The following is a 27,290-nucleotide window of genomic DNA, read 5'->3' as shown; positions in this document are numbered from 1 at the left end:
CAAAAAGAGATTCAAAGATAAGCTATCCTCAACTACTGATAACTTTCAGATATTATTTAAAAGATGTTTAAAAAATTATAGAGACTCTTCATAGAGTCTATCATGGAAGTCAACAAAATCAGTGCAACATTAGGCAGTTCAGTACAGTGAACGTATTATAGGCATAAAAGCCGACGAAGAACAGTAAGATGACTGGCTCAAAATATGATCATCAGTCACTCTAGGGAAAAAAAAACAAATACAAACAGTCCTCAACTGTGTTTTATTCCACTCAATTCTAATCTTCTTATAAACCACAAAACTGCAGGGACTTAAACACACCCTTCGCCATGCCCTTGTCTCCCACCCCCTTCCTTCATGCCCTCACTCTACAACGTGGGTTAAGCAGTGACTGTGTCAGGCGAGGTGAAGACGCTCCTCCTGACCTCAAGGTGCTTGTTGCTTATTGTCTTTTCCTTTCATGAGAGCATCTAGTGGAGGCAGGTATTTGCCCACAAGAAATATCAGCTGTCCCTCCTTGAGCACTGGAATATTATTCAGGTATTTAAGGGTAGAGTGTTAAGATATCTAGGATTTGCTTCAAAACTACAATGAGGTATCACCTCACACCAGTCAGAATGGCCATCATCAAAAAATCTACAAACAACAAATGCTGGAGAGGGTGTGGAGAAAAGGGGACCCTCTTACACTGTTGGTGGGAATGTAAATTGATACAGCCACTATGGAAAACAGTATGGAAGGTCCTTAAAAATGGAATTACCATACGACCCAGCAATCCCACTACTGGGCATATACCCTGAGAAAACCATTATTCAAAAAGAGTCACAGGGGGCTTCCCTGGTGGCGCAGTGGTTGACAGTCCGCCTGCCGATGGAGGGGACACGGGTTCGTGCCCCGGACCAGGAGGATCCCACGTGCTGTGGAGCGGCTGGGCCCGTGAGCCATGGCTGCTGAGCCTGCGCATCCGGAGCCTGTGCTCTGCAGCAGGAGAGGCCACAGCAGTGAGAGGCCCGAGTAATGCAAAAAAAAAAAAAAAAAAGAGTCATGTACCACAATGTTCATTGCAGCTCTATTTACAGTAGTCAGGACATGGAAGCAACCTAAATGTCCAACAACAGAAGAATGGATAAAGAAGATGTGATACATATATACAATGGAATATTACTCAGCCATAAAAAGAAACGAAATTGGGTCATTTGCAGAGACACAGATGGACCTAGGGACTGTCATACAGAGTGAAGTAAGTCAGAAAGAGAAAAACAAATATCGTATATTAATGCATATATGTGGAATTTAGAAAAATGGTATAGATGATCTTATTTGCAAAGCAGAAATAGAGACACAAACATAGAGAACAAACATACGGATACCAAGGGGGAAGGGGAGGTGGGATGAATTGGGAGATTGGGATTGACATATATGCACTATTGATACTATGTATAAAATAGATAACTGATGTGAACATATTATATAGCACAGGGAACTCTACTCAGTGCTCAGTGGTGACCTAAATGGGAAAGAAATCCAAAAAAGAGGGGATATATGTATACGTATAGCTGATTTACTTTGCTATACAGCAGAAACTAACACAACATTGTAATGCAACTATACTCCAATAAAAATTAATTTAAAAAAAAAAAGAAAAAAGATATGTAGGATTTGCTTTACAATAGTCTAAGGGAAAAAAAGTTGGAGAATAAATAAAATAAAAATAGCAAAATACTGAAAATTATGGAAACTATGCGATAGGTGCATGGGGGTTCATTTTATTATTTTTCTACTTTAATTTTTGGAATTTTTCGTAATATAAAGAATCTTAGTTTGCTAGGGCTGCCATAACGAAATACCACAGACTAGGTAGTTTAAACAGCAAAATTTATTTCTTCAAGTTCTGGAGGCTAGAAGTCTCAGGTCAAGTTGTCAGTAGGACCGCTTTCCTCTTAGGCCTCTCTTTGGTTTGTAGCTGGCTATCTTCTCCCTGGGTCTTCACATGGCCCCTTCCTGTGTGTGTCTGTATCCTCACCAGTCACATTGGATCAGGATCCATTCATATGACCTCATTTTACCTTAATTACCTCCTTAAAGGCCCTACCTCTAAGTACAGGCACATTCAGAGGAACTGGGGATTAGAGCTTCAAACTATGAATTTTGGGGACACAATTCATCCCATAACAAAAGGTAAAATACTTAGGAGGGATTATCACCTGATATGATCTGGTGTCGTACCACAGCACCCGCCAACTATATTGACCAAGCCGTCCATAGCAAAATCCTGCAATTAGGAAAAGAAAAAGTTTCAGAGAGTTCATCTGAATTCTAAGCTCACCACTACCAATTCAGCAGAAAATCTGCATCTCCTGAATAACTAATTTTCCATTTAAAAGAGAGCTAAACATACTTAACTCTAGATATCAAGCTTTGATAAGCCTTAGACATAAGGTTAAAAGCAGAGACCAGTTCAGATATTATGAAATGCAATGAGATATTTGCCTATCTGATCACAATAAAGTTTTTTTTTACCCATATGCTGAGCAGAATGAATGTGAGCTAAGTAATGCATTTTCCAATAATACGTATTCAGTTTTTAAATTTAAATTCAAATGTTTAAAGAATTAAAAATTCAGTTCCTCAGTCACAACAGCCACATTTCAAGTGCTCCAATGACCACATGTGGTAGAGGCTACATGTGTGGCTACACATATTGCACAGTGCAGGTCTGGAGTTTAACCACAGTTGGTTTGAAAGCTGGAGTTTAACCACAGCTGGTTTGAAAGAAGGACAAGATAACGGAGAGAGAGGAAGTCAAGGAAGTGAGAAGTCAGAGTATTGAAAAGAGCATCTACATAAGGTACTGAAAACATAAGAATTAAGTGAGAAATAGTTTAGGAGAGAATGTCGGTAAGCCAGAAGCTAAAAATTCAAGGAATGAGGGAAAAGAGACCCAGGGGTTAGTGATAAGGAGGGGTCGTGGGTAGTACGGTTTCCTGACCTGGGATTCAAAGATGGGAGGTGTATGGGAGAGAAGGAGAATGGGGGAGGTGACAGTGGGGAGCAAGGAGACATAGACTCCACCCCGCAGTCTGCGGGGTGGAGGGGACCACCTGGGAGGGCTGCAGAGGAGAGCTGAGTTTCAGTTAGTTTGGGCTGGACCTCTCTGAGAATTTCCCAATAGCCACTAGTACCCACCGTGGAGAAGGATGCTGACAGCGAGCCCCTCCCTCTGCCTCCATCATTTTAATTCATCTTAAGCTTTTATTTTTTATATATACACTGGGATTTCTTTAGGGGAAAAGTCTACTTCTAGATATTCTAAATCAAAAATTCCATTTCTCTATCTCTTAAAAATCAAGTGAAAGAGGATTCTTGACCTTTAAGTGCATGGCCATCACGTGCGGAGTTTCATCATATTCACCGAAGGTATTGGGAAGACCTAAGAAAGTATATTTCAGCCATTACTGGAAACTACTTTAACAAATGACATAGTATTTGTAAAGGCTTTAGGTTAAAAGGTTAGAAAAATATTTATAATTAAATCGTGATTACTTGCAAAAACAAGTAAGAATTCTTAACATTAAACATAATAAGTACAGAGACACCATACCAGACAACAACAAATAAAATAACAGAGGAAAATAAACATCCATTATTTCTTTTCTATTTGAAAGAAAAGCATCACTACTACATGAGACAGAATTCCCCTACCCCATCCCTCCCTTTTCTGTAAAGGAAATTCATTTTTGTCTCCTAGACGCCTAGGGGTAGGGGTTGGAGTACCACACATGCTTTGAACTAATGAGCACCCGACATGCAATTAAAAACAAGCAAAACACAACCCATCTCCTTTCAAGTAAGTTTTCCCACGTAAGACTTTAGCATCTAATTATCCAGTTTCCTGTTCTATTTATTATCCCCTTCCAGTTATCTTACTCCTGGTGGGAAATAAAATTTACTGTGCATTAAAATGTATATATTTGGAGAAAGAAGGCTGGAAAATTATTTTTAGCCCCAAGTAGTTAAGTGGTGCTCAAAAACATTCACCAGGAAATCTGGTTAACCCAGGATGGATTACCAATATTAAATGGATAGTCTGAAAATTGTCTACATTTATCTTTGGAATTTTTATATACCGTTAAGTCCTAACTTTTAAAAAGGAGAAAAGTAACAGGCTCTTTTGTCGATACAGTGGAAGAAAGAAGAGGGCTCTCTCTCTCACGTTCTTTGCACTCATCTCTTTGGCCACGCCCACATGGCGAGCACTGTCACCAATTCCAAGGCTCTGGACAGTTAAGTTATGACTAGGCTTCATGCCCCCAAGTTCTGTCCACTTCTGACCCTTTCAGGCTGAGCCAAACTGTTCCTTCAAGTCTAGAGGGAAACAGTGGTCTAGACCCAAATACTCTTCATTTAGAAAATTCCTATTGAAAGTCAACTATATACTAAGACCTGCAAAACAAACTCTTTTGATCCGGATCTGTTACCCTATCTACCCAGGTCTTGTGTATTTGCATTTTCCTATGTGTGACTCCCTTGAAAACACACACCTGCATTGGGATAACAGAGGACATAGGCTGTTGTACATTTTCCAATCGTTTCAATAAAAGGTCTCATTTCAGCTGCACCCAGAGCACAATTTAATCCAATGCTGGAAAAACAAAAAGAAGGTATTAGAAGTACCCTCTTTTATTCTAAATGTTTATGCATATAAAAAGTTATGATAAAGAAAGGAGTATATTTAAAACCAAGCAGATAGTAAGTCTCCTGATTCAAAGCACGTTTATTCAGCTCCAGTCAAAGCCACCTCACTGAAGTTCCCTGCAACACTAAATATTTCTGCATATGTCTCCAACATTAGATCCTGCCTATGGATGTGACTCCTTAAATAAGTTCACCATTTAGTTAATGGTATACCATGAAACAGAAATGTCTGCAAACTACCACTGCTAATGAACACTGGAAAGCAATACTTACGAGAAAGAAAAAGGAAAATCTTGGAGGTAGAAGGAACATTAATGGCACATGGAAGCCACTTCGGGGGTCTTGAAGACCAAGACTCAGTCCTTGCTCCAACTGAATTGCAACGTGACCTTGGACTTAGAATTTGTCCTCTTATAAATTAATTTGTAACCAAGAGGCTCTCTGTTTTGCAAATGAAACTTACTGCAGACTAAAATAAAACAGATCAAAGCAGAGCTGCTTTCCCTCCAAAATCACACTCAGTGGGAGCTGCTGAAGTCTTCAGGAATTCAAGAATTAACTATGAAGTGACAGGACTATGTCATCTTTTATTTTTTCACATTTTAATTTTTTTCTTTTACTATGATTTCGAAGTGCAATGTGATATACTAGATTAGATCCTGGAACAGAAAAAGGACATTAGTGGAAAAACCTGAAACCAGAATAAAGTCAGGAGTTTAGTTAATAGTAATATACCTTAAGTTTTGACAAAAGTACCACAGTTAATGCAAGATGTCTCATTAGAAAAAACTAGATGAAGAGCATATGGGAATTCTCTGTACTATCTTTGCAACTTTTCTGTAAATCTGAAATTATTCCAAAATAAAAAGTTTATTTAACAAACAAATACCCAACTCCCATTCTTGATAAAAGCTCTTATTAAACTAGGAATAGAGGGGAACTTCCTCCACTTGATAAAGAACGTCTATAAAAAACCTATAGGGCTTCCCTGGTGGCGCAGTGGTTGAGAGTCCACCTGCCAATGCAGGGGGATACGGGTTCGTGCCCCGGTTCGGGAAGATCCCACATGCCGCGGAGTTGCTAGGCCCGTGAGCCATGGCCGCTGAGCCTGCGCGTCCGGAGCCTGTGCTCCGCAACGGGAGAGGCCACAACAGTGAGAGGCCCATCTACCAAAAAAACAAACAAACCTATAGCTAACATCATACTTAATGATACAGAACTAGATGCTTTCCCCGCAAGATCGGGAACAAGACAAGGATGCCCGCTTTCACCTCCTGCTAAACATCATGCTGGGAGTCCTAGGTGAGGCAATAGGAGAAGATGGAAAATAAAAGGTATACAGATTGGAATGGAAGAAATAAATGTGTCTTTGTTCACAGATAAGACTATCTGTTCCAAAGAATCATCTAAAAAATTCTTAGAACCAAGGTTGTAAAGCACAAGCTTCATATACAAAAGTCAACTGTTTACCTATATACCAGCAATGAGCAACTGAAATTTGAAATACGAAACACATTATTTACAATGGCACCAAAACAAATGAAATACTTCTGCATAACTACAAAACTCTGATGAAAGAAATCAAGGCAGATCTAAATAAATGGAGATCTATCCAATGTTCATCAACAGGAAGACTTAATATAGTTAAGATGTCAATTCTTCCCAATTTTATATACATTTACACAACGCCAGTCAAAATTCCAGCAAGTTATTTTGTGAATATCAACAAACTGATTCTAAAGTTTACATGATGAAGCAAACAACCCAGAATAGCTAACACAATTCTTGAAGGAGAGGAACAAAGTCAAAGGACTGGTACTACTACTCGACTTCAAGACTCACTGAAAAGCTAAAGGAATCTCTGGTATTGATGAGAGAGCACAGACAAACAGATCAATGGTGCTGAATAGAGTCCAGGAACAGAATCACACAAATACAGTCAACTAATGTTTGACAAACGAGCAAAGGCAATCCAATGGAGAAAGGATTGTATTTTCAACAAACAGTACTGGAACAACTGGACATTCACATCTGAATACATTAATCTAGACAAAGATCTTATATCTTTCATAAAAATTAACGCAAAGTGGATCACAGATCTAACTGCAAATTGCAAAACTATTAAAGATATAAATATATAAATAATGATTACACAGGAGACAAATCTAGGTGTCCATGGGTTTGGAGATGAGTTTTTAGATACAACACCAGAAGTAGGATCCATGAAAGAAAGAAAAAAAAAAATGATAAGCTGGACTTCACTAAAATTACAAACTTCTGCTCCGCAAAAGATATGGTTAGGAGCATGAGAAGACAAGTCATGGATTAGCAACAAATATTTGCAAAACACATATACAGTATCCAAAATATTTTCTTTAATTTCTCAAACTCAACAATAAGAAAACCACCCAACTAAAACAATAAGCAAAAGATCTGAAGAGGAGCAGCTACCTCAAGGTGTTGTTGCCAAAATTAAAAGAGAGAACTCTCATACAGCACTTAGAACCGAGCCTGGCACACAGCAAACTCTCAATAAATGTCTATGACTCTTATTTTTATGGCCAAGGCTATAATAACAGTGAATAGAGTGCTCTGAGAAGAACATCGACCTGGCCTGGTAAGAGAGGGAAGGGTCCCCGGAGAGGACCCTAGAGATGGGTCTGAAAGGCTCACGTGGTGGGGTGACCCTGCAGGGCAGGCACGGCCTCCAGGCAGGAGTAGAACGTGCACGGAAAAGGCACAGGAGGAAACTGTATAGACTCTTGGAGCTTCCATCTCACTCATGGTACAGAATTTAAACCATTTTGATCAGAAAAATAGAGAGATGTTTCAAACTAGAATGTAAAAGCCATGTTAATTTTAAAGATAAAAATCTGAGCTTTAGAATTCCCACCTTATTTCAAACTACGCTACTTCTGGTTGCTCCACAAGCAGGGAGTGAAAAAACCTTGCAAAGTTTTTAAGTGCTGATAATAGATTTAAAGTGTTGTTAGCAGGCCAAGTCAGTCTTAAACTATAAGGGGGACACTTACAGACAAAAAGGCAACTCTCTGGTGGGCCCAGGGGGTATGAGAACTCTCCCCCTCCCTCAAATCGACCCATTTAGGCAGTGTCTTCTGACATCCTCAGGGCAGTCAGAATGTACTTCAAGGAAAGACAACATCTCATGCAAGTGGTACCACAGAAATATAGAGAAGCAATCCCCTCCCGGGTCACAGTCTGTAGTCATCAGAAGAGATCTCCCCAAAAGGAATGGAGTCAGAAAAGAATGATCACTCACCAGAGTGGGTCTGCATGAGACACGCTGATGACAAACGCCTCCCCGGTCTGGCCAGAGAGAGTCCGCCCACTTTTATCAACAATTGTCCCGGAAATCTGAATTGAACAAAGTAAACTCTGTCAACAGCATAGACTTGAGTTAAGAATACAGTCACAGAAACAAAATAAAATGAGCAAGCTGACTTTCTTTGTTTTTTTACAAGGAAGAGAACTGTGGCACTCAAACTCCAGGGCAGCACTGTTTTCTTTAACGGTCAGAACAGATGAATGCAAAGTGCCCAGGGGAGGGGTTGGAAAGCCACAGAAACAGAGAAACAGGAAAGTCACGGAGACAAAAGCAGTGTCCAAAAGAGCTTTAGGATTCACACCTCCAGTCCCACTGGAGAAGACTTCCCCACAGATACCTCAGGTTATCCTGGTCTCCTGCTATTCAACATCGGATTCATCTAACACCCCTTGTTTGACTCTATTCTATTCTCACCAAGCAATGGGGGCCTGCCTGTTGCATTAAAGAATTGGCAGCATGCTGTCTCTGGTGTTGGATGCTTCACGGTCAGCACGCCAGTCCATCCGCCCTCAGGCCCTAACGAGAGTGAGCCTTTGGCTTCGGGGGACCAGTTCAGCCAGGCTTCTTTGGAATAGCCTGCCTTCCACAAACCACCGCTACATTCATTTTCTGTACATTTCCACGGATAAGACTGCTATTGGTCTAGAGGTGGTGGAAGAAGGGAGGTGAACCAAGCAAGTTGCTGGTTCCTAAAAGATACTATCAATAGTTCCATGGCAGGAAAACAAAAACCCCACCCTCAAAATGACAATATTAATAAAAACCAAAATTCATCATGCAAATATTTGAGAACTTACAAGGACAGGCCGGGGAGCATACTCCTCTTCAAAAAGTCTGTGGACTGCAAACAAGGCTGCCTGTCAGGGAGAAAAAGGACACCTTTGTTTCTGACAGACTGTGACACAGGTCAGCCTAACTGGCTGATCATAATGCCCCCTTACCCAGACCTCTTCAGATCAGATACACGTCACATTCTCTGGGGAGGAGAAGGAGAAACACGTCCTCGTGATAACGCACAACCCCAGGGCCCCTTTCTCAAGGGTAACACTGTACATGTTACAACAAAACAAATGCTGACTGAAAGTCCCTCCATGAACTAATATTTCCTCTGAGGAAGGGCTGAAGAGCTACTCTTTCTTCTTTTGCTCAGTCAAAATTAAAAACAGATAAATAAGAAGCCTCTGCTTTCCACAGCCTCATATATACATGGTAGGTATATGAACCAACAGTGTATGTCATTTCAAAAAAGAGTATGAGCTAGAATGGGTTGTAAAGGCACAAATCCCATGTCAATCTGTACCGTCCATGTTTTATTAAGTTCCGGGACCAGACACCAAGGTCCTCCAATGCTCAAGGCTGTTCCACATCAGAACTCACCAACACAGAGGGCCGACGGCACAAATTAAAACTATAGTGAGGTAGTATTTTTCAGCTATCAGATTGGAAAAGATCAAAAAGTGAAACAGAGAGGATGTGGTGAAAGCAGCACTACTGTGCACTGCTTGCTGACTGGAGGATAAATGAGTACAATCTTAGAGGGAATTTGACACTAAAAATCAAAATTAACAGTGCCCAGACCCTTTAAACCTTGCAATTTCACTTGTAGAAATGTATCTTCAGAGACACTGTGCAAAAACGTATGTATGAGGGCTTCCCTGGTGGCGCAGTGGTTGAGAGTCCGCCTGCCGATGAAGGGGACACGGGTTCGTGCCCCAGTCCAGGAAGATCCCACATGCCACGGAGCGGCTGGGCCCGTGAGCCATGGCCGCTGAGCCTGCACGTCCGGAGCCTGTGCTCCACAACGGGAGAGGCCACAACAGTGAGAGGCCCGCGTACCACAAAAAAAAAAAAAAAAAAAAAGTATGTATGAGGATATCTACTTTTTATTCTACACACTTATGTACCTTTGTACACATACAAAGAATATAACCACATACACATATGCACACACGTCACGCACGCTTTTATCTGCATGGAATCCGTCAGGACCCTCACACCAGTGAGAGCAGTGGTCCCTGGGGAAGACAGCCGAATACCCAGGGAATAGGAGATAGGAGGATATTTACTTTTTACTCCATACATTTATGTGTCTTTTTTTTTTTTCTTTTCTGGCCGAGCAGTACAGCTTGCGGGATCTTAGTTCCCCAACCAGGGATGGGACACAGGCCCTTGGCAGTGAAAGCGCCAAGTCCTAACCACTGGACCGCCAGGGAATTCCCATTTATGTGTCTTTTGAATTTTAGAACCGTGCGTATATATTTATTACCTATGCATCTATGTACATATAGTAGCTATATATGAAAATATTTACTTTCATAATTAAAAAAACATTTTTTAAAAGTTAGAAACATAACCTTTTGAAGTTCCCTTCATTCTACTGGACTCAGCTAAAAATATTCAAGAATAAAATGGGATCAAGGAATTTGATTTAACTTTAATAATGGCTATTACAGTCTCCTCACTACATTAGGGGATGCACCCCAGCCCCCAGTCCAGCCCAGCCCCTTTTTTCTCCTTTAACTCACCTTGGCATTGGCGGTATCAAAAATAGTTTCAATGAGTAAGATATCAACCCCACCATCCAGAAGCCCTTTGGCCTGCTCTTTGTATGCTTCAACGAGTTCATCAAATGCTGCAAAAAAACAAACCACACCTAGGACATTAGTCATGGACATCCTCTGAAAGCCCAAGACACGCTGAGTTCAGGCCTGGTGCCAGGTGAACTGACCACTGCTGGTTTATAACGCATAATTTAAGGGCAACACCATCTTTTGTAAGAAACATGGCAGTGATGGAAGTTAAACCAGCAAATTGAACACAGATGCTCCTGAACGCTTAGCACACGGGCTCACTTCCCATGTGTGAGCCAAGAATGAGTGGCTGAGTGGAAAGGTGTATGATTTCTTGAGCCCTGGCTCTTACTTTTAAGATCTTTCCGGGGATGGTGTTAATCAATTCAGGGATGAGTGTGAGGAACAACAGGAGAAACGTGTCACACTGATCTGGATACAACACCGGTTGCATCACATTCTCTCACACCCTCTGGGGTAAAAGTCTGTGGTCCTGTAGATTTTGCTCCTGCCCTCTGACACCAACTCTGTCAGAGAAGAAACCTGCCTGGGGGGCAATTTCACTCTCAAACACAAAAGTGTCTAATCACTCCTAGATAAAATTTTTGTTAGAAATGTCTTGTCTACTTCCACCTGAGAGGTCACCCCTTGCCCCATTTGATCTCTCACCCAAGAAAGAAAAGATGATCATATATTCAATAGAGGAGCTTACTTCATCCTATTCAGCACAAGAGACAGGAAGCGTTAGCTCCTCACTGCCACACGTCAGCCCAGAATGAGCAACCCCAGGTGGAACAGTGTGGTATCTGTCACCAAAACCTACAATCCACACTTGCCTAAACTTGTCTTCTACACAGAGTTCATTACCACACATAGTATCATTACTATTCTGCTCTGATCATTTAATACTTTTTGTTTTTGTGTAGTCTGATGCTTAAGAAATTGACCTAGATTTCAGACTTTTCATACACTCTCAATGCAAGTATGCTTACAGATGGTGGTTTACAACGTTTACAATGCTAGTATGCATATATATAGCTTAGACTGCTTTCTGATAAATAAAGTGGGAGTCTAGTGGGCTATTCTATAACTGACCAAGGCCTGGTATCTATATTTGCTCAACTTCTCAGTTTAAAGTTTTATTTTGATTGGTTTCATTTCCGCAGCTCATAAAGAAGCCCAAACACAGCAACATGCACCTTTGAAAGCAGGCTCAAAATGCGTAATACTAATACTATGACTAATAATAGCTCACTTTTTATTTTAATGTCTACTACATTCCAGGGACTGCTGTAAGCCCTTAAGTCACAATAATCCTTAAGTAGATGCTGGTATTGGCCCCATTTTACAGATTTATAGATTACTGAAACACAGAGGTACTTGCCCAAGGTCAATGATTATATCTCATACTCACTGATGTTCCTGTAATCTGGTCTTTCCACAGATGGGGACACAGAGAGTGTCTTGTTAGTTGGACCCAGAGCTCCTGCCACATACCTCTTAATTCCTTTAGGAAGAGAAAAACAAGTGTGAAATCTCTAAACAGCTCATAAGTTAATACGCTATCATATTTCCCCTAGAACACAGGTATACAATCCTTTGTCCGTAACTCTGAAATCCAAAAAGCACAAAAGCCCCACTTTTTTCCTTAATTCATTTGACAACAAAACTTGATCTCTCCTAAACTACAAGAAGCTATTTATAGTCTTTACCTCACTTAGTGGACGATTCATAGATTTTACTGCAAACAGATGTTTGATTATAAGGCTGTCCTGGATCCCACTGAGGAAATTATGAAATATAAAGTATGTGCACATGTTACCGCCAAGCCAACCCAAAAAACTCTGAATTCTCACACATGTGGCTTCAAAGAATTTCAGTTAGTAATCCTTTTCTATCACCATAGCTATGCTTGGACAAATGCTCTCTCTCCCTACTCTTAAGAAACCCTGAAGGTCATGAACATAGGTTTTGCAAAAGTTCCTCACAGTAGCATTGATCTTGAAATTCTCTCCACTGCTGTACTGCAGGGCCTTTGCTGGGGGAAAATATTACATCACGATTAACAATTATAAAGCCTGAAATTCAAGTATGAAGCAGATCAAATCTCACATTAAAACTCTTTCATGAATGTTTTAATAAGCTTTCCTCTAGGCTAGAGTCTAGGTGCTTCTAAAGGAGCCGGAGATACTGTGTTCCTTACATATCCGAACACAGGGCAGGGCCGTAGTGCTCATCACCTTTGGTGGTTTTAACTAGGTGGTTATGCTTTACCATCCAACTGGAGCAAACTACCCACTAGCTGACAGCCCAGCCTTTGAACAGCTTATAAGCCCCGATATTCTTTATCTTCCCCAAAGCTGAACAATATCGTGGGTGTAAGAAAAACGTCCTTGTCTTTCCCTGCTTTAGCTGGTTTGATAGCCTCTGACCTGTAACTTTGTTGGGGCAATAGTCTATGCCCTTCCGATTTCAACATTATCTCTCAGAAATGGAGCTCCTATAAATTGCTTCAGTCATCATTAGTATGCTGTGTCTAACTTCCCAACAATTTTGCTTTACGTCTTCCCTGTTGGCAATAATTTCACGTTTCCAAATCTTAAGGGGATCCAGGTATTTCTTCCATTCCTTTCCCACCCTCAAAGCCTCCCCTGCAGCTGGTGCCCAAGTGTTCTTATGGCAGCCAGCCAGGAGGCTAGTTATTTCAGGGAGGCATTTTTCAAATCCCAGCAAGACTGACTCTCATGCCACCCTCTTTGTGTGCTACACAGTGCCTTCAAAGACACTAGTGGTATGAAGTAGAAGACGCTCAAAAGACAATCTCTCTTTACCTAAATAAGGCAAAATCACAGGGATGAGGGTAGCTTTCAAGCAAGAAGATCAAATATCTTGATGATCACCAATGTAAACAAAACAGCTGTGTCTCAATAACCGAAAGAGTACTTCCAAAGGGAGACAAATCATTTTCACTGTAAATGTACAAGGAAGTCACGGTTCTAGCTACAAAGTTATGATAAAACACCCAGCAGAGTAAACACAGCGTAAACCCTGAGCCCAAGGCCCAAGGAAACAGAGTCAATTCAGAGGGACACTGAATGTTTGATTATGAAACTGCAGAGAAGTAACCTACAAACAAGTACGTGATGGTGTCTGCAGTGCTGCTGTAGGCCAACTGTCGTGAAAGGAAAAGGGGCAGTTGGGACAGTATATTATAGCTGAGGATGTCAAAGGAAACATCTTTGTAAAAAAAAGGAGAAAACTGTTCCTTACCTGTCTGGAGAGTTATCTCCTCAGCTGCTTTTCTGGCCACTCCCGCAGAGCACTTGTTCATCCTGTAGGCCTAACACATCAACTGCAAATGTTAAGTTTGTCCTTCTTTCCCTCCATAAAATAAATAAGGAATTCATGACCTTCTAAAACACAGTCTTATTCAGTAAAGAAAGGTGGAGTGAATTAGTTTGAGGTCTGAATGAAATCTTAGTCAAAAAGGCCTACCAGCGGCCCCAGCCTTGAGGGCGGCCAGGAAAGGCAAGAGTCTTTGGGAACTGCTTTTACGGCCTTCCACAGAGCCATGAGCCAGCTGGCAAAAAGGGCAATCTCTGGACCTCTGGCATGTCAGAATAAGCTGATGTAGTGAAATATTCTGAGAGTTGGAAAAAAGCATAGTAATGGGAAAAGCAGGGGCTTCAGAGACAGAAGACCTGGGTTCTAAAACCAGCTCTGTCACTATCTGCCTGGGTGGCTCCCTTAGAACTCCTCCAGGTCCTGGCTTCCTACACCGTACAATGGTTGGAATCAGTGGGTCTGAAGTTTTTGTAGATTATGAAACTCTTGAGAATTTGGAGAAGGGCCATGAACCCTCTCACTAGGAAATAAAGCAAGCATGCAGAAACATACAAAGTAGTGCCTGCAAGTTTTACCGAAATACACTCAAGCCCATTCATTTACGTATTGTCCGTTGCTGCTTTTGCACTATAATGCTAGCACTGAGTAGTTGCAAAAGAGACAGGACATAGCCAACAAAGCTTAAAATATTTACTGTCTGGCCCTTAACGGAAAATGTTTGCCAACTCCTGCCCTCAAATAATTCCCTTGATAACCCACAAGGCAAGTGATTTCACAAAGCCCCATCACCATGAGGGAAAACAGTGTCAGAGCACTCAGGACTATGTGCATGAACACAGAGGCACGTTCTGGAAAAATCCCACCCAGAAATGGGGACCTCCCACCCAGAAATGGGGACCTCAGCATCTACCATATATTTTCATCATTAACAGTTTACAAAACTTGAAAATGGAAGCATCCTGTTGACTAAAGAGAAATGAAATCCTTTACCCCACACCCACTAGGATGCCTACTATCAGGAAAAAACAAAAACAGAAACAGAACAAATGCTGGCAAAGATGTGTAAAAACTGGAAACCTTGTGCACTATTGGTGGGTATACAAAATGATGCAGCCACTGTGGAAAACAGTATGGTGGTTTCGCAAAAAATTAAACATTGAATTCGTGTATATAATTCGGCAACTCTACTTCTGGTTATGTATAGATACTCAAAGGAAATGAAAGCAGGGATGAAGAACAGATTATCTGTACACCGTGCTCATAGTAACATTGTTCACAGTAGCCAAAAGGTGGCATCAGCCCAGGTCCCTCAGCGGATGAATGAATAAACAAAATGTGGCATATCCATATGGTGGAATATTATTCAACCTCGAAAGAGTACGATATTCTGATACATGCTACAACATCACTGAACCTTGGGGACATTAAACTAAGTGAAACAAGATAAGTCACAAAAGGACAAAAAATGTATGATCCACTCATATAAGGTAGCTAGGGGAGTTAAATTCATAGAGACAGAAAGTAGAATGGTGGTTTCTAAGGGCTGAGGTGGAAGGGAAAATTGGGAATTATTGTTTAATGGGTACAGAGTTTAAGTTCTACAAGGTGAAAAGAGTTCCACGCACAGATGGTGGTAACGGTAGCACAACAATGTGAATGTACTTAACGACATTGAGCTGTACACTTAAAATTGGTTAAAATAGTAAATTTTATGTTACATGTATTTTTCCACAATTTTTTAAAGAAAGGAAACCAAATCTGTCACCCAAATTAAAAAGGCTTCACAGAACTGTGCACATGGCCAATCATTATGCTTTTATTCAGTCACTGCATAATGAGTATCATTTTTATTTGATTATTACTTGCCCATAAAGAGACCAGCTGGAAAATGAATGGGCTGTTGTGTTTATAAGCAGAAGCGATTCTAACCATTTTCCCCATCTGACCACAAATAATAGATAACTAGGCATTAGCTTGACTCTGCAGCTTTGGCTGGTTTTCTCACTAGCAATTACCAATGCAGCAAACGCTCATGAATATCTTAGATACAAGGAAAAATGAAATCCTTACCAAGTGTTCGAGGCCATAGTCAGCTTGGGCAATAGCAGTGCTGCTAAAAGTATTTGTTTCAATGATATCTGCCCCAGCCAGCAAGTAATCCTGCCACGAGAGAAAGTAATGTCAATGCTATGAGTTTTAGAATCCCTGTCCCCCAACAATAAACTAGTCTTTTCCTCACCAAGGCCACCAAATATCTTTTGACCACTTACTGAGTGCAAGGCACTGTACTAGATAGAGGCTGGGGATGCAAAAAGACCTAAGGATTTCATAGAAAGGCCTGTGATATGAATAAATAAACACAGAACTTGAATTCAGACAAAGTTCACTTGCGGTGTGAATGGAGTCAAGTTCCTTAAACTCTGAGCTTCAGTTTCCTCATTTGAAAATAGTATAACCCTACTTCACCAGGTGGCCAGATGATGGTACAGATCACACAACAAGCTTCTGGCACACGATGGCCAAGGAACATTCCTTCTGCTCCTTTGCCAGCTCTCTGCTTCAGCACAGTCAGAACCCTGCTGAGAAGGGCACTATCTCTGCAATCTTGATTCTGACCACAGTTGTTTCAGTGCACAGCTCCTGGTCCCTCTGAGCCACATCTGCACCCTTACGAAACCCTGAGGACCTCGGTGCCCTCCGGTTCTCCCTGTTTGAAACATTTCTGCCTTGTTTCACTCTTTGGACACCATCTCAACCTCAATCCAATGAAAATTCTGGAATCTCTTGATTTTCCAATAGTGAGTAAGCCCAACCCCACCTAAGCAGATGGACACTGCAGAAGAGCTGGGAAATGAAAACCAAGATTCACACATTTATAATAAGTCACAAACATCCCAACTATCTACCACTAAGGAAATGACTAAATAAACTATAATATGTCCATTTTATTACATGCTATGTGGCAGCTAAAAAACAGTGTGCACATATATCTACATACACTAACACGGAAAATCTCCAAAAGTATTGAGTAGAAAAACAAAATTGACTGATATGTAAACCATGACACCATTAAGTTTAAAACATACATACACACAAATAGTACTGAGTTTTCTACAGATATCTATATGTATACACGTACATACGTAATACATACATATACATAAATGCATAACAAATGATCTGGGAAGACATACACCAACTAGTATAAGTGGTTATCTCTGGGGAAAAAATAGAAATTTGGAGTAGTGGTTAAAAGGGAATTTATTCTTATCTATGGGTTCTGTTTTATAAGAACAAATTAAAATTTAGTTTTTCAACAAAGAGCAAGAAAAACTGAAAACAACCTTCATGCCTAAGAATAAGGTTAGTTAAGTAAATGATGATATATATGTAGAATAGATTATTATGAAGTTATTAAAACCATGTCTCAGGATATTTAATGCTCATGGTATTAAGTACAAAATGCAAATTATAAAATAGTATGAAGCAATAATAATCCCAATTTAATTTTAAAAATCCAAACACAGAAAACTAGACTGAAATATAAATTAAAATATGTGAATGGCAATTATGTCTTGGTATCGATATTACAGGTGGTTTTAATTTTCCCCTTCATGCTTTCTACAGCATCTAGCTAGACATTTTATTTTTGTAACAATGAACACATACTGTCTTTATAATTAGGGAAAAAATATTTCTAAATTCCTAGTTATTATTTTCTCCAATTGTGTGTAGATTTAAAATTTTAAATAATATAAAGTTTAAAAGGTGTTTCTTCTAGCTCTTCACCCTTTCTCTCCACCTTCTTTCCCAGAACAATATCCCACTCATGGGCTCCGGATATGACACCCCTGAGATTCCAAGCCTATTCTCACCAATTTAAAACACGTGTGATATGGGCAAGCTACTTAATTTCTCCTCAGTTTTCCCCTGAATCAATAGAAAGCTGTCAAGATTAAAGGATGCCATTAATAACATCAAGGCCACAGACTACCAACAGGTGTTTTAAATATTGGTTCCTGTTGGTCTCAGCCTATCAGCAGTGATGGGCTAGGAAAGCCTGATGCACTCACGTAGGCCCTTACTGCCTGTGCTGAGCCAGGACCGAGCCAATGCCACAGCTACACTGGCTCTACTGGTTCTTATTATGATTGCAAGACTCACCTCAGCAACAACCATCAGGGAACTTTTGGGGAAAAAACAAGGTTTATTACTCACAGGCATGCCCGGGCCATACAGTAAGGTAGCTGGGGGAAGGCGGGGGTTGGGCAGGAATGACGGAGAGAACCGGGGGTTCTGCCTTTATTGGGGTCAATGCAGGGGTGCCTAGGGTTTTGTGGGTTCATTCTTTATTGGAGAACTTAAAACCTAAGAGCAGGAATTAGGGCTCAGGAAGCAAAAAGCAGGATAATTCATAGAGTTTACCCAGGGCTTTCTAAAAAGGGAATTTCATGGCTGGGGGAATCCTGGTTCCTGGTCTGGCTGTTTAGCTAGCAGATGTGTCACACAGCTGGCAGGACGTTTATTGACATGGATGCCTCTGAAACGATGCCTCCGCAACCAAAAGCTTAATGTCAGACACTTACATTACAATCAAAAAAGCTTAGTGTCAGACACTCGCACTTCAAATAGAACCTGGCCATTCCATTAAAATTAAGTATCGGGGGAGGGCTTCCCTCGTGGAGCAGTGGTTGAGAGTCCGCCTGCTGAGGCAGGGAACATGGGTTCGTGCCCCGGTCCGGGAAACTCCCACGTGCCGCAGAGCGGCTGGGCCCGTGAGCCATGGCCGCTGAGCCTGTGCATTCGGAGCCTGTGCCCCGCAACGGGAAGAGGCCCCAACAGTGGGGGGCCCGCGTACCACCAAAAAAAAAAAAAAAAATTAAGTATCAGGGGATCAGCTCTATGGTCAGTAACTCCACTAGAAATAACTAAGTGTGAAAATAACGCAGTCTTTTTCCCTTCCTCATCCATGAACACGACACAGTCTCTACATCCAGATAACTCCAGCTAGTCAATATTCCCCCACGAATGGGACAGCTAGGTTACACCTTTTGGTATTTACAGTCATTTTTGCTTCATGTCCCTATCTTGGGAAACTTGCTGTTCTATCTACATGCCTATCTAACTCACAGGACAAAGATTCGTTCCCTCAAAAAACATTTACTGGGACTTCCCTGGTGGCGCAGTGGTTAAGAATCCGCCTGCCAATGCAGGGGACAAAGGTTTGAGCCCTGGTCCAGGAAGATCCCACATGCCGCGGAGCAACTAAGCCCGTGTGCCACAGCTACGGAGCCTGCGCTCTAGAGCCTGCAAGCCACAACTACTAAGCCCACACCACAACTACTGAAGCCTGCGCTCCTACAGCCCGTGCTCCACAGCAAGAGAAGTCACCGCAATGAGAAGCCCATGCACCGCAAAGAAGAGTAGCCCCCGCTCGTTGCAACTAGAGAAAGCCTGCGTGCAGTAACAAAGACCCATCGCAGCCAAAAATAAATAAATAAAATTTATTTTTAAAAAAATTTACTGACTTACTTACTAGGTGAAAGATACTGTTTTAGGCAGTAGGGATTCAGTAGTGAAAAGCAGGCCCAAATTTCTGCCCTCAGGAAGCTCATACTCTAGTGATAATCCACTTGAATAAGGACAAAGCCACATGTCATGAGCTGGGCTGGGTGTTGGGGGGTGGGGGGAGGGTGGTGATTTCACCAACTGCATAATAAGAACTGATGTTTGTAACCACGCCAAGCAATTCATACCCATCATGGCATTCCCAATCCAAAATATACTGGAATTTTATAATGCAATTTGACTACATAGTCTCAGGCTTCGCAGAAAAACTCGTAGAACCAAAACTCCTCAAGGACCAATTTAAAATCTTCCAGTAACTACAATTTCCATTATGACCAAAGGAAAGGCATTCCTAGTTCTTCTTCAAATGAAAACCGTTCTGCATCTTATCTAGAACAAAGTCTTGACCACCCAAGAGAAGGATCCTTTCCACCCTCAATGAATCATTTTATCACTGATTCCTTTGAGTTTTTTTTCTTTAAGAAGAGTCTGAAAGGCAACAAAAGCAAAAAATAAATAAGTGGGATTATATCAAACTAAAAAGCATCTGCATAGCAAAGGCAACCATCAACAAAATGAAAAGGCAACCTACTGAATGGGAGAAAATATTTGCAAATCATGTGTCTGATAAGGATATCCAAAATAGACTAAGAACTCATACAACACACTAGCAAAAAAAAAAATCCAAACAATCCAATTCAAAAATGGGCAGAAGACAGGACTTCCCTGGTGGTCCAGTGGTTAAGACACCACACTTCCACTGCAGGAGGTGCAGGTTCGATCCCTGCTCAGGGAACTAAGATCCTACATGCCTCGCAGCATGGCCAAAAAAAACAATGGGCAGAAGATCTGAATAGACATTTTTCCAAAGAAGACATACAGATGGCCAACAGGTACATGAAAAGATGCTCAACATCACTAATCATCAGGGAAAATGCAAATTAAAACCACAAGATATCACCTCTCACCTATCAAAATGCCTATTATCAAAAAGGTAAGAAATAACAAGTGTTGGTGAGGAGGTGGAGAAAAGGGAATCCTCTCGCACTGTTGGCAGGAATGTAAATTTGTGCAGCCACTATGGAAAACAGAATGCAGGTTCTTCAAAAAATTAAGAATAGAACTACTATATGATCCAGCAATTCTACTTCTGGGTAATATCCAAAGAAAACAAAAACACTAACTCAAAAAGACAGATGCACCCCCATGTTCACTGCAGCATTATTTACAGTTGCCAACATATGGAGACAATCTAAGTGTCCACTGATGGCTGAATAAAGGAAATGTTACATGTATATGCAATGGAATATAACTGAGCTATAAAAAAGAAGGTGGTTGCCAGAGGTGGAGGGTGGAGGGGAGGGGAAATGGATGAAGGGGTCAAAAGGTACAAACTTCCAGTTATAAAATAAATAAGTCATGGGGATGTAATGTACAACATGGTGACTATGTTTAATACTACTGTATTGTATATTTGAAAGTTGCTAAGAAAGTAGATCTTAAAAATCCTCATCACAAGGAAAAAAAAAATTGCAGCTGTGTAGGGTAACGGATGTTAGCTAGACTCACTATGGTGACCGTTTCACAATATATACAAATTTCAAATCATGACGTTGTACACCTGAAACCAATGTTATGTTCTTTGTCAATTATGCCTCAACTTTTTAAAAAAAGTCTGAAACACCCTTCTCCAAAAGATAAGACTTTCTTACTTCCCTGGTAAATATGTTTGTCCTTCAAATTGAATCCAGACCAGAAAAACAGATTAAACCACCTTATTATCTCTTCTAGTCATAATCCTATGAAATTCCCATGATAACCTATGAAACAATTTAGTCCTACACTTATTTTTAAATTTTAAAAGTCTAGCAATACCCAGTTACTTGCTTCTGATTTCTTTATGTTGGCTAGCCATTTTTATCTATTTATTTATTTTTTGGTCATGCCACACAGCTTGCAGGATCTTAGTTCCCTGACCAAGGCTAGTCATTTTTATTAAAGACAGGAAAATGGCATGAAAGAACACAGGATTTCAAGTCAGTAAACCTCTGTAACATCAGGCAAGTTATTTAAACTCTGAGGTGCTCAGTTTCCAAATCTACAAAATGAGAATAACAACTACCTTTCAGTTTTACTTCATCAGGGCTGTTGTGGTGACTTAAATAAGTTAGTGTAGGTAAAAACCCTAATTTGTCCAGGATTTTATGGTTTTTCACTGTTGTTGAAATGCCTCAAAGGCAGAAAACCTGCCCTCCTCATTTCCTTATCTTGAATGCTCAATACCGTGCACGACTTTTATATGGTGCCCAAAACCTGCTTTCTGAATAAGCCACCTCTATCTGAACAAATCACCCCTTTCTTCTGTCTCCCCCAGAGCACTTGGCCCAGTGGTCTGCCCTCAGGACACCAAAGGCCTTTCGGAATGACAGGATGAAAATATAAGAACCTGGGGATGCTTTACCTTATGGATTTGGTAAATGACATCGGGCTGAGTTATACTTAAAATGTCATTGTTGCCTTTCAGGGGCCTGGCGTGATCTTTAAATTCTTGTCCTCGGAAGTCGTCTTCACTCAGCTTGTGCCGCTGGATCATGGTCCCCATCCCTCCGTCAAGCACCATAATCCTCTCCCGCAGGATGGCGTCAATCTCATCCTGCAGGGTCTTCTTCATTCCTGCTTTAAAGAAAGTGAAAATCTGACTTTACAAAATGAAAGGGGGAAGACGTGTGTGGAGAGGGAGTGTAGACTAAATTATACTAATTCACAACAGGGAGTAAATGGGGCTCATAAAACATGTGCTTGTAACCTTGAGGCATTTGAAAAATGCTGCCCCAGAATGTTTACATTAAATAACAATGCTTAATGAAATAGGACACTGTACACAGCACAGAATCACTGGTAAAGCACCACACCAAGGTTAAAGTAGGCTCTAGTTGTTCCTGTTTCAAAGATGAGCAAAACAGGCAGCAAAGAGCCAAGTGTTACAAGGCCAGGCCACCTGCCGGAGAACATCTTTAGGGCTCTCTGTTGGTTCTCTGCATGCGTCCACTCAGTAAGGAGATTTAGCTTGATAACTGAAAGCCATCAATAATTCGAAACTGCCATTTAGACTATTAACTTTGACGGTCTCTCCCACCTACTGCCAGAACTCACGTAGCCTACACACAGGGTTTTCCTCACCCCTGCTCCATCTCCGGACCGATGACTGCCTAACACCCTGGAGCTTCTCAACTCTCCCTGTGCCCTTGACTTCTCCAAATTCCTGGTCCTCAAAAGCCCCAAGGCCTACTCCTTCCAATCCTATTTTATGGTCTCCAAGAACTACTGGAAAGCCACAAAACCATGCTGTTTGGAGTCACTGAAAATTCCTAACATCGAGTCTCTTGTTTGGTTCACCTTTTCTTGGCGCTCTCAACACTTCCCACACCTGCTGTTCCAAACCTCTGCTTGCTTTTGGCACCAAATCCTTCTCTTCCTTTTCACTCACAGGTGATTTCACCTAATCCTGTACAAAAGAGTCTTCTTTGGGGAGCTCCTCAAATTCACCCCCCTCCACCTCAAAATCCTCTTGCAGCTCAGCTCCTTCTGCACCTAAGAGCACATGACCAGCTCCACCCACACCTCCCACTGCTCCTCCCTTCCAACTCCGCCCACCCTCCCCTCCACCAACCTCAGGCAGCTCTAGATCAACCTGTCTTCTTGCTGTGGCTTCCTCCTCTGCCTCCCTATGGCAATTACTCTCCAAAGGCACCCAGGAGCTTCGAATTCTCAAACACTGGGCTCCAACCTTAGACCCAGATTTCAAGGTGTCCACCTGTGATGGCCCCCTAGAATACCCACCTGCCCCTCAATCTATTATCCAAATCCAAACCTGCTAAATTTCCTGTCTGATCTCCCTGTTTCTGTGAATGGCACCACCCTTCCCAGAAGCCTGACCTGACAACCTCAGTGTCATCTGACTCCTCACTCGCCCTGATAACCAGCATCTACTCATATCTCAAGCCCTATAGATCTGGCATCCAAAATGCCATTCACGGACTTCCCTGGTGGTCCAGTGGTTAAGACTCTGCACTTCCACTACAGAAAGGGGGCATGGGTTTGATCCCTGGTCGGGGAACTAAGATTCCACATGCCAAGTGGCATGGCCAAAAGAACCCAAAAAACCCAAAAATGGCATTCACATTGGGCCCACCTTCCATCCCCAGTGCCACCCTTTCTTCAAGTCCTTACTACACATCCCAGCCATCACAGATCCTCTCTGAGCTTCAGTCTGAATCCATGAAAACTGAGAATAACAATACCTGCTCATCCTACCTCGTGGAGTTGTCTTACGGGTTAAATGGGATCAGATATGAAGATGTTTTGTAAAAAATCAAGTGTCCTACAAAGGTAAGAGATCACGACCACCAGGGTGACGGTACCTGGTCACCCTATATTCCAACCCATCCTATGCACCACGACCAGATTCATCTTCCTAAAGTACAAGTTTAAACCAGTTGCTTCCCTTGCTCAAAAACTTTCACCAATCCCTTACTGCCAGGCTTCCCTGGTGGCACAGTGGTTGAGAGTCCGCCTGCTGATGCAGGGGACACGGGTTCGTGCCCCGGTCCGGGAAGATCCCACATGCCACGGAGCGGCTAGGCCCGTGAGTCACGGCCACTGAGCCTGCGCGTCTGGAGCCTGTGCTCCGCAACGGGAGAGGCCACAACAGTGAGAGGCCCGCGTACCGCAAAAAAAAAAAAAAATCCCTTACTGCCCACCAAAGTTACGAGTTATTCACCACAAATCACAATGACACCCACCTCTGCTGTCAACATGGCCTTCTGTGCTCCCTGAGAGAGGAACAAAGCTGGAGTAAAATGCAGCTGGCTCTAAGCTATTTGAGCCTCTTGGAGGAAAAGACTGTGACTACACCAACTGATCGCTGTTCCTAGCAATACCAAGGACAGTACCTGGAACCTAAGTGTTCATTAACTCTTTCCTTAACTGAGACAGCAAAAAAGTGAGGAAAGATGAGAAAGAAGAGAAGGTCATCTAAAACCCAAACCAGTAATGTATGAAGATTTGTAAGCCGGCATTGGGTGCAAATTTACAAGCCAGCCCTGTCTTACTGTCCAGAGTCTTAGGTACTCAATACAGAAACAGGAGCTAAATGATGGCTACAGAGCTATTTTGACTGAGTTACTCCTCATAGGCTTCAGAAAGGTTGCTCTAGCAACCCGCAAGGCAAATGTGCCAATATCTGGTTTCTTTCCCAAAGGACGTTATGCTTATTTCAGGGTTTACTATTCCTTTCCAAAACCAACTCACTGGCTAATTGTTTACTGAGCTGACAGGTGAAAGAAAACTCTTCCTGAAAAAGGAACAAAGTTAAGATCCAATGATCTGACCAGTAGTACTTCAAGTACCAAAGGAAAAAAATCACTTCCTGGGAATGTGAAGAAAAGCAGGGTTTAATGAGACACGTATAATAGAAAGACTGGTAGGCAATCAGGCAGTGGTCCAGTCACTTCCAGCTAAAGTCAAAAAAGGCAATTCAAGTGTGGCATTAATTGGACACCCCATGATGTGGTTGTCCTATCAGCTAATAAGCACCCAGAATTTGACATGATTAAGTTAATGGTGACAACAAAAAAAGCCAAGAAATTGGGGTTTTAGTCCTCGCTCTCATAAGTAGCTACGGGTCTTTGGACAAGACTGTGTTTCTGAAAAATGGAGAAATATGCCCTGCCTGTATCACAGAAAGTGTGATAATAGAATGAAACAATGTGTTTGAAAGCAAATTTCAGATGTTAACAGCTGGGATTCTCAAATCACACAAGTCATGAAATGAGACATATATCCTTCACATAAACAGCCCATAAATGTTAACGACTCTTACTATGTCATTATTATTGCACAGCTAATAAAAAGTGGAGCTGGGCTTGAAACTCTAAAGGTTGCTTTCTATATACTACAGTGTCCAGCGGACCATGAAAAAGCATCACGTAAGCCTGAAGCTCTCAGCTCTGTTCATCTTGGGGCAGGAAGCAGGGATGGCATGTTTACAGGTTTGGAAATGAACATGAATGTGGCAGAAGGAAGACAATACTCAGTGAAAACTTTTAAATGGAGATCCTTTCAGATGGGGAATAAGAAGAGAGAAGATTAAAAACTTTAACCTATATGCTCAACTGAGTTCCTTTTTTCTTAAAAGAATGCAGCTGCAATCCACCCTGAAATGAGAGCATGTGAGCTTAAGTAGATGTGACTGAATCACCCGACTGTGGGCGCACAGGGTGTGGACCTGGTGGGAGGGGGGGGAGTAAGTGATGCATCTGAAATTTAAAAAGTATTCAAACCTTCTAGGAAAAAAACCCCAGTCTTTTCCACAATGAAATATGCCTTTGGCATCAGCAAAATGGTCAATGAATATCATATTATTTACATGTCTTTGTCCTTCTACCTCCTCCACTGACCACGTGCACACATGCTTAAGGGGACAGGAAGAAGAAAGGAGAAATTAACATAACGACCTAAGAAATGCCCCACCTCCTCCCACCCTGGTCCCGCTCATCAGTGTTGGTTTGGCTTTTCTCTACTCACTGCAAATCTGACAATGGAGTGCACCCCACTTCTCCCATTTTCATAAGAAGTCTAAGCATTTTTCCAGGAGGCCTCTACTGTATTCACTTCTCAAATCAGAAATATAGATTGTTTTCAATCTGTAAGACAGTCCACTATAGGGACTTCCCTGGCCATCCAGTGGTTAGGACTCTGGGCTTCCACTGCAGGGGGCACAGATTCAATCCCTGGTCAGGGAACTAAGATCCTGCATGCCACGTGGCAAAGCCAGAAAAAAAAAAAAAAAAAAGTTCACTATTTACCATAAAACAACCCCATCCCCACACATACAAATTGTGATATCTTGTTAAGAGCCATCACATATGTAAGAGATCAAAGTTTTGTAAACTCTAAACAAAACATGTGATTTTTTTATGAGAAACTTGATAAACTTACTCTGTAATTTATGTGGAAGACTAAAAGTCCAGAAAGAGCTAAGTTAACTTTTAGAAAGTAGGAAGAGATTATTTGGCCTACCAAATACTATGATATACTACAGAACAGTGTCATAAAATAAGGAAAGTAAAATATAGAATATCTTTATTACTTAGCATAGGGAAAGACTTCCAAAGACTCAAAAAGCTCAACCTATAATGTTAAAAAAAAAAGGTGAATTTGATTACATAAAAACTAAGAATTTCTGTTAAATGAAAGTCACCACAGACAAAAGTAATAAACAGATTATGAATTGGAGGAAGATTCTGCAATGTCTATAACTGAAAGGGACTGGGAGTTCCCTGGCAGTCCAGTGGTTAGGACTGCACGCTTCCACTGCTGGGGGCCCAGGTTCGATTCCTGCTCAGGGAACTAAGATTCCGCAAGCAGCACAGCATGGCCAAAGGAAAAAAAAAATTTTTTTTTTAAAGTGTAAGTGAAAGGGACTAACATCTATAATGTACCAGGAGCTCCTACCAATCAATAAGAAATCAAATAGAAAAATGGGCAAAAGATGTAAATAAGCAAACGAAGAGAAGGAAAAACTGAATAACCAACAAGTATATGAAGAGATGTTCCAACTCATTAACTATCAAAGAGACAAGAATTAAAACAAGACAAAACCAATATATACACAATGGATGGGCAATAATTAGAAGACTGGATAATGCCAAAGGAAATCTGAACTCTTGCTTTTTGGAACATAGACAGATACAGCCATTGTGGAG

General features: G+C 41.4%; 1 protein-coding gene across 4 annotated transcripts in view; it reads right to left on the bottom strand.

Annotated features, from left to right (window-relative positions):
• Nucleotides 1-27,290, bottom strand: part of MTR (5-methyltetrahydrofolate-homocysteine methyltransferase) — a 118,496-nt gene that overhangs the window by 87,343 nt on the left and 3,863 nt on the right. For 3 of the 4 annotated variants that reach the window (XM_060108280.1, XM_060108307.1, XM_060108299.1), the window contains exons 2-11: nucleotides 21,986-22,200; nucleotides 16,027-16,116; nucleotides 13,882-13,951; nucleotides 12,026-12,118; nucleotides 10,567-10,673; nucleotides 8,839-8,898; nucleotides 7,976-8,070; nucleotides 4,542-4,642; nucleotides 3,369-3,430; nucleotides 2,205-2,272 (exon numbers count right to left, since the gene is read on the bottom strand). In XM_060108280.1, the coding sequence (XP_059964263.1) occupies nucleotides 2,205-2,272; nucleotides 3,369-3,430; nucleotides 4,542-4,642; nucleotides 7,976-8,070; nucleotides 8,839-8,898; nucleotides 10,567-10,673; nucleotides 12,026-12,118; nucleotides 13,882-13,951; nucleotides 16,027-16,116; nucleotides 21,986-22,200 (961 nt within the window). The remainder of the gene's footprint in view (nucleotides 1-2,204; nucleotides 2,273-3,368; nucleotides 3,431-4,541; nucleotides 4,643-7,975; nucleotides 8,071-8,838; nucleotides 8,899-10,566; nucleotides 10,674-12,025; nucleotides 12,119-13,881; nucleotides 13,952-16,026; nucleotides 16,117-21,985; nucleotides 22,201-27,290) is intronic. The other variant, XM_060108290.1, reaches the window with a different exon arrangement.

Source organism: Mesoplodon densirostris, chromosome 1, assembly GCF_025265405.1.
Source record: "Mesoplodon densirostris isolate mMesDen1 chromosome 1, mMesDen1 primary haplotype, whole genome shotgun sequence".
NCBI lineage: Eukaryota > Metazoa > Chordata > Mammalia > Artiodactyla > Ziphiidae > Mesoplodon > Mesoplodon densirostris.
Note: the sequence above shows the minus strand (reverse complement) of the source record. Positions and strands in the feature narration are given on the sequence as shown.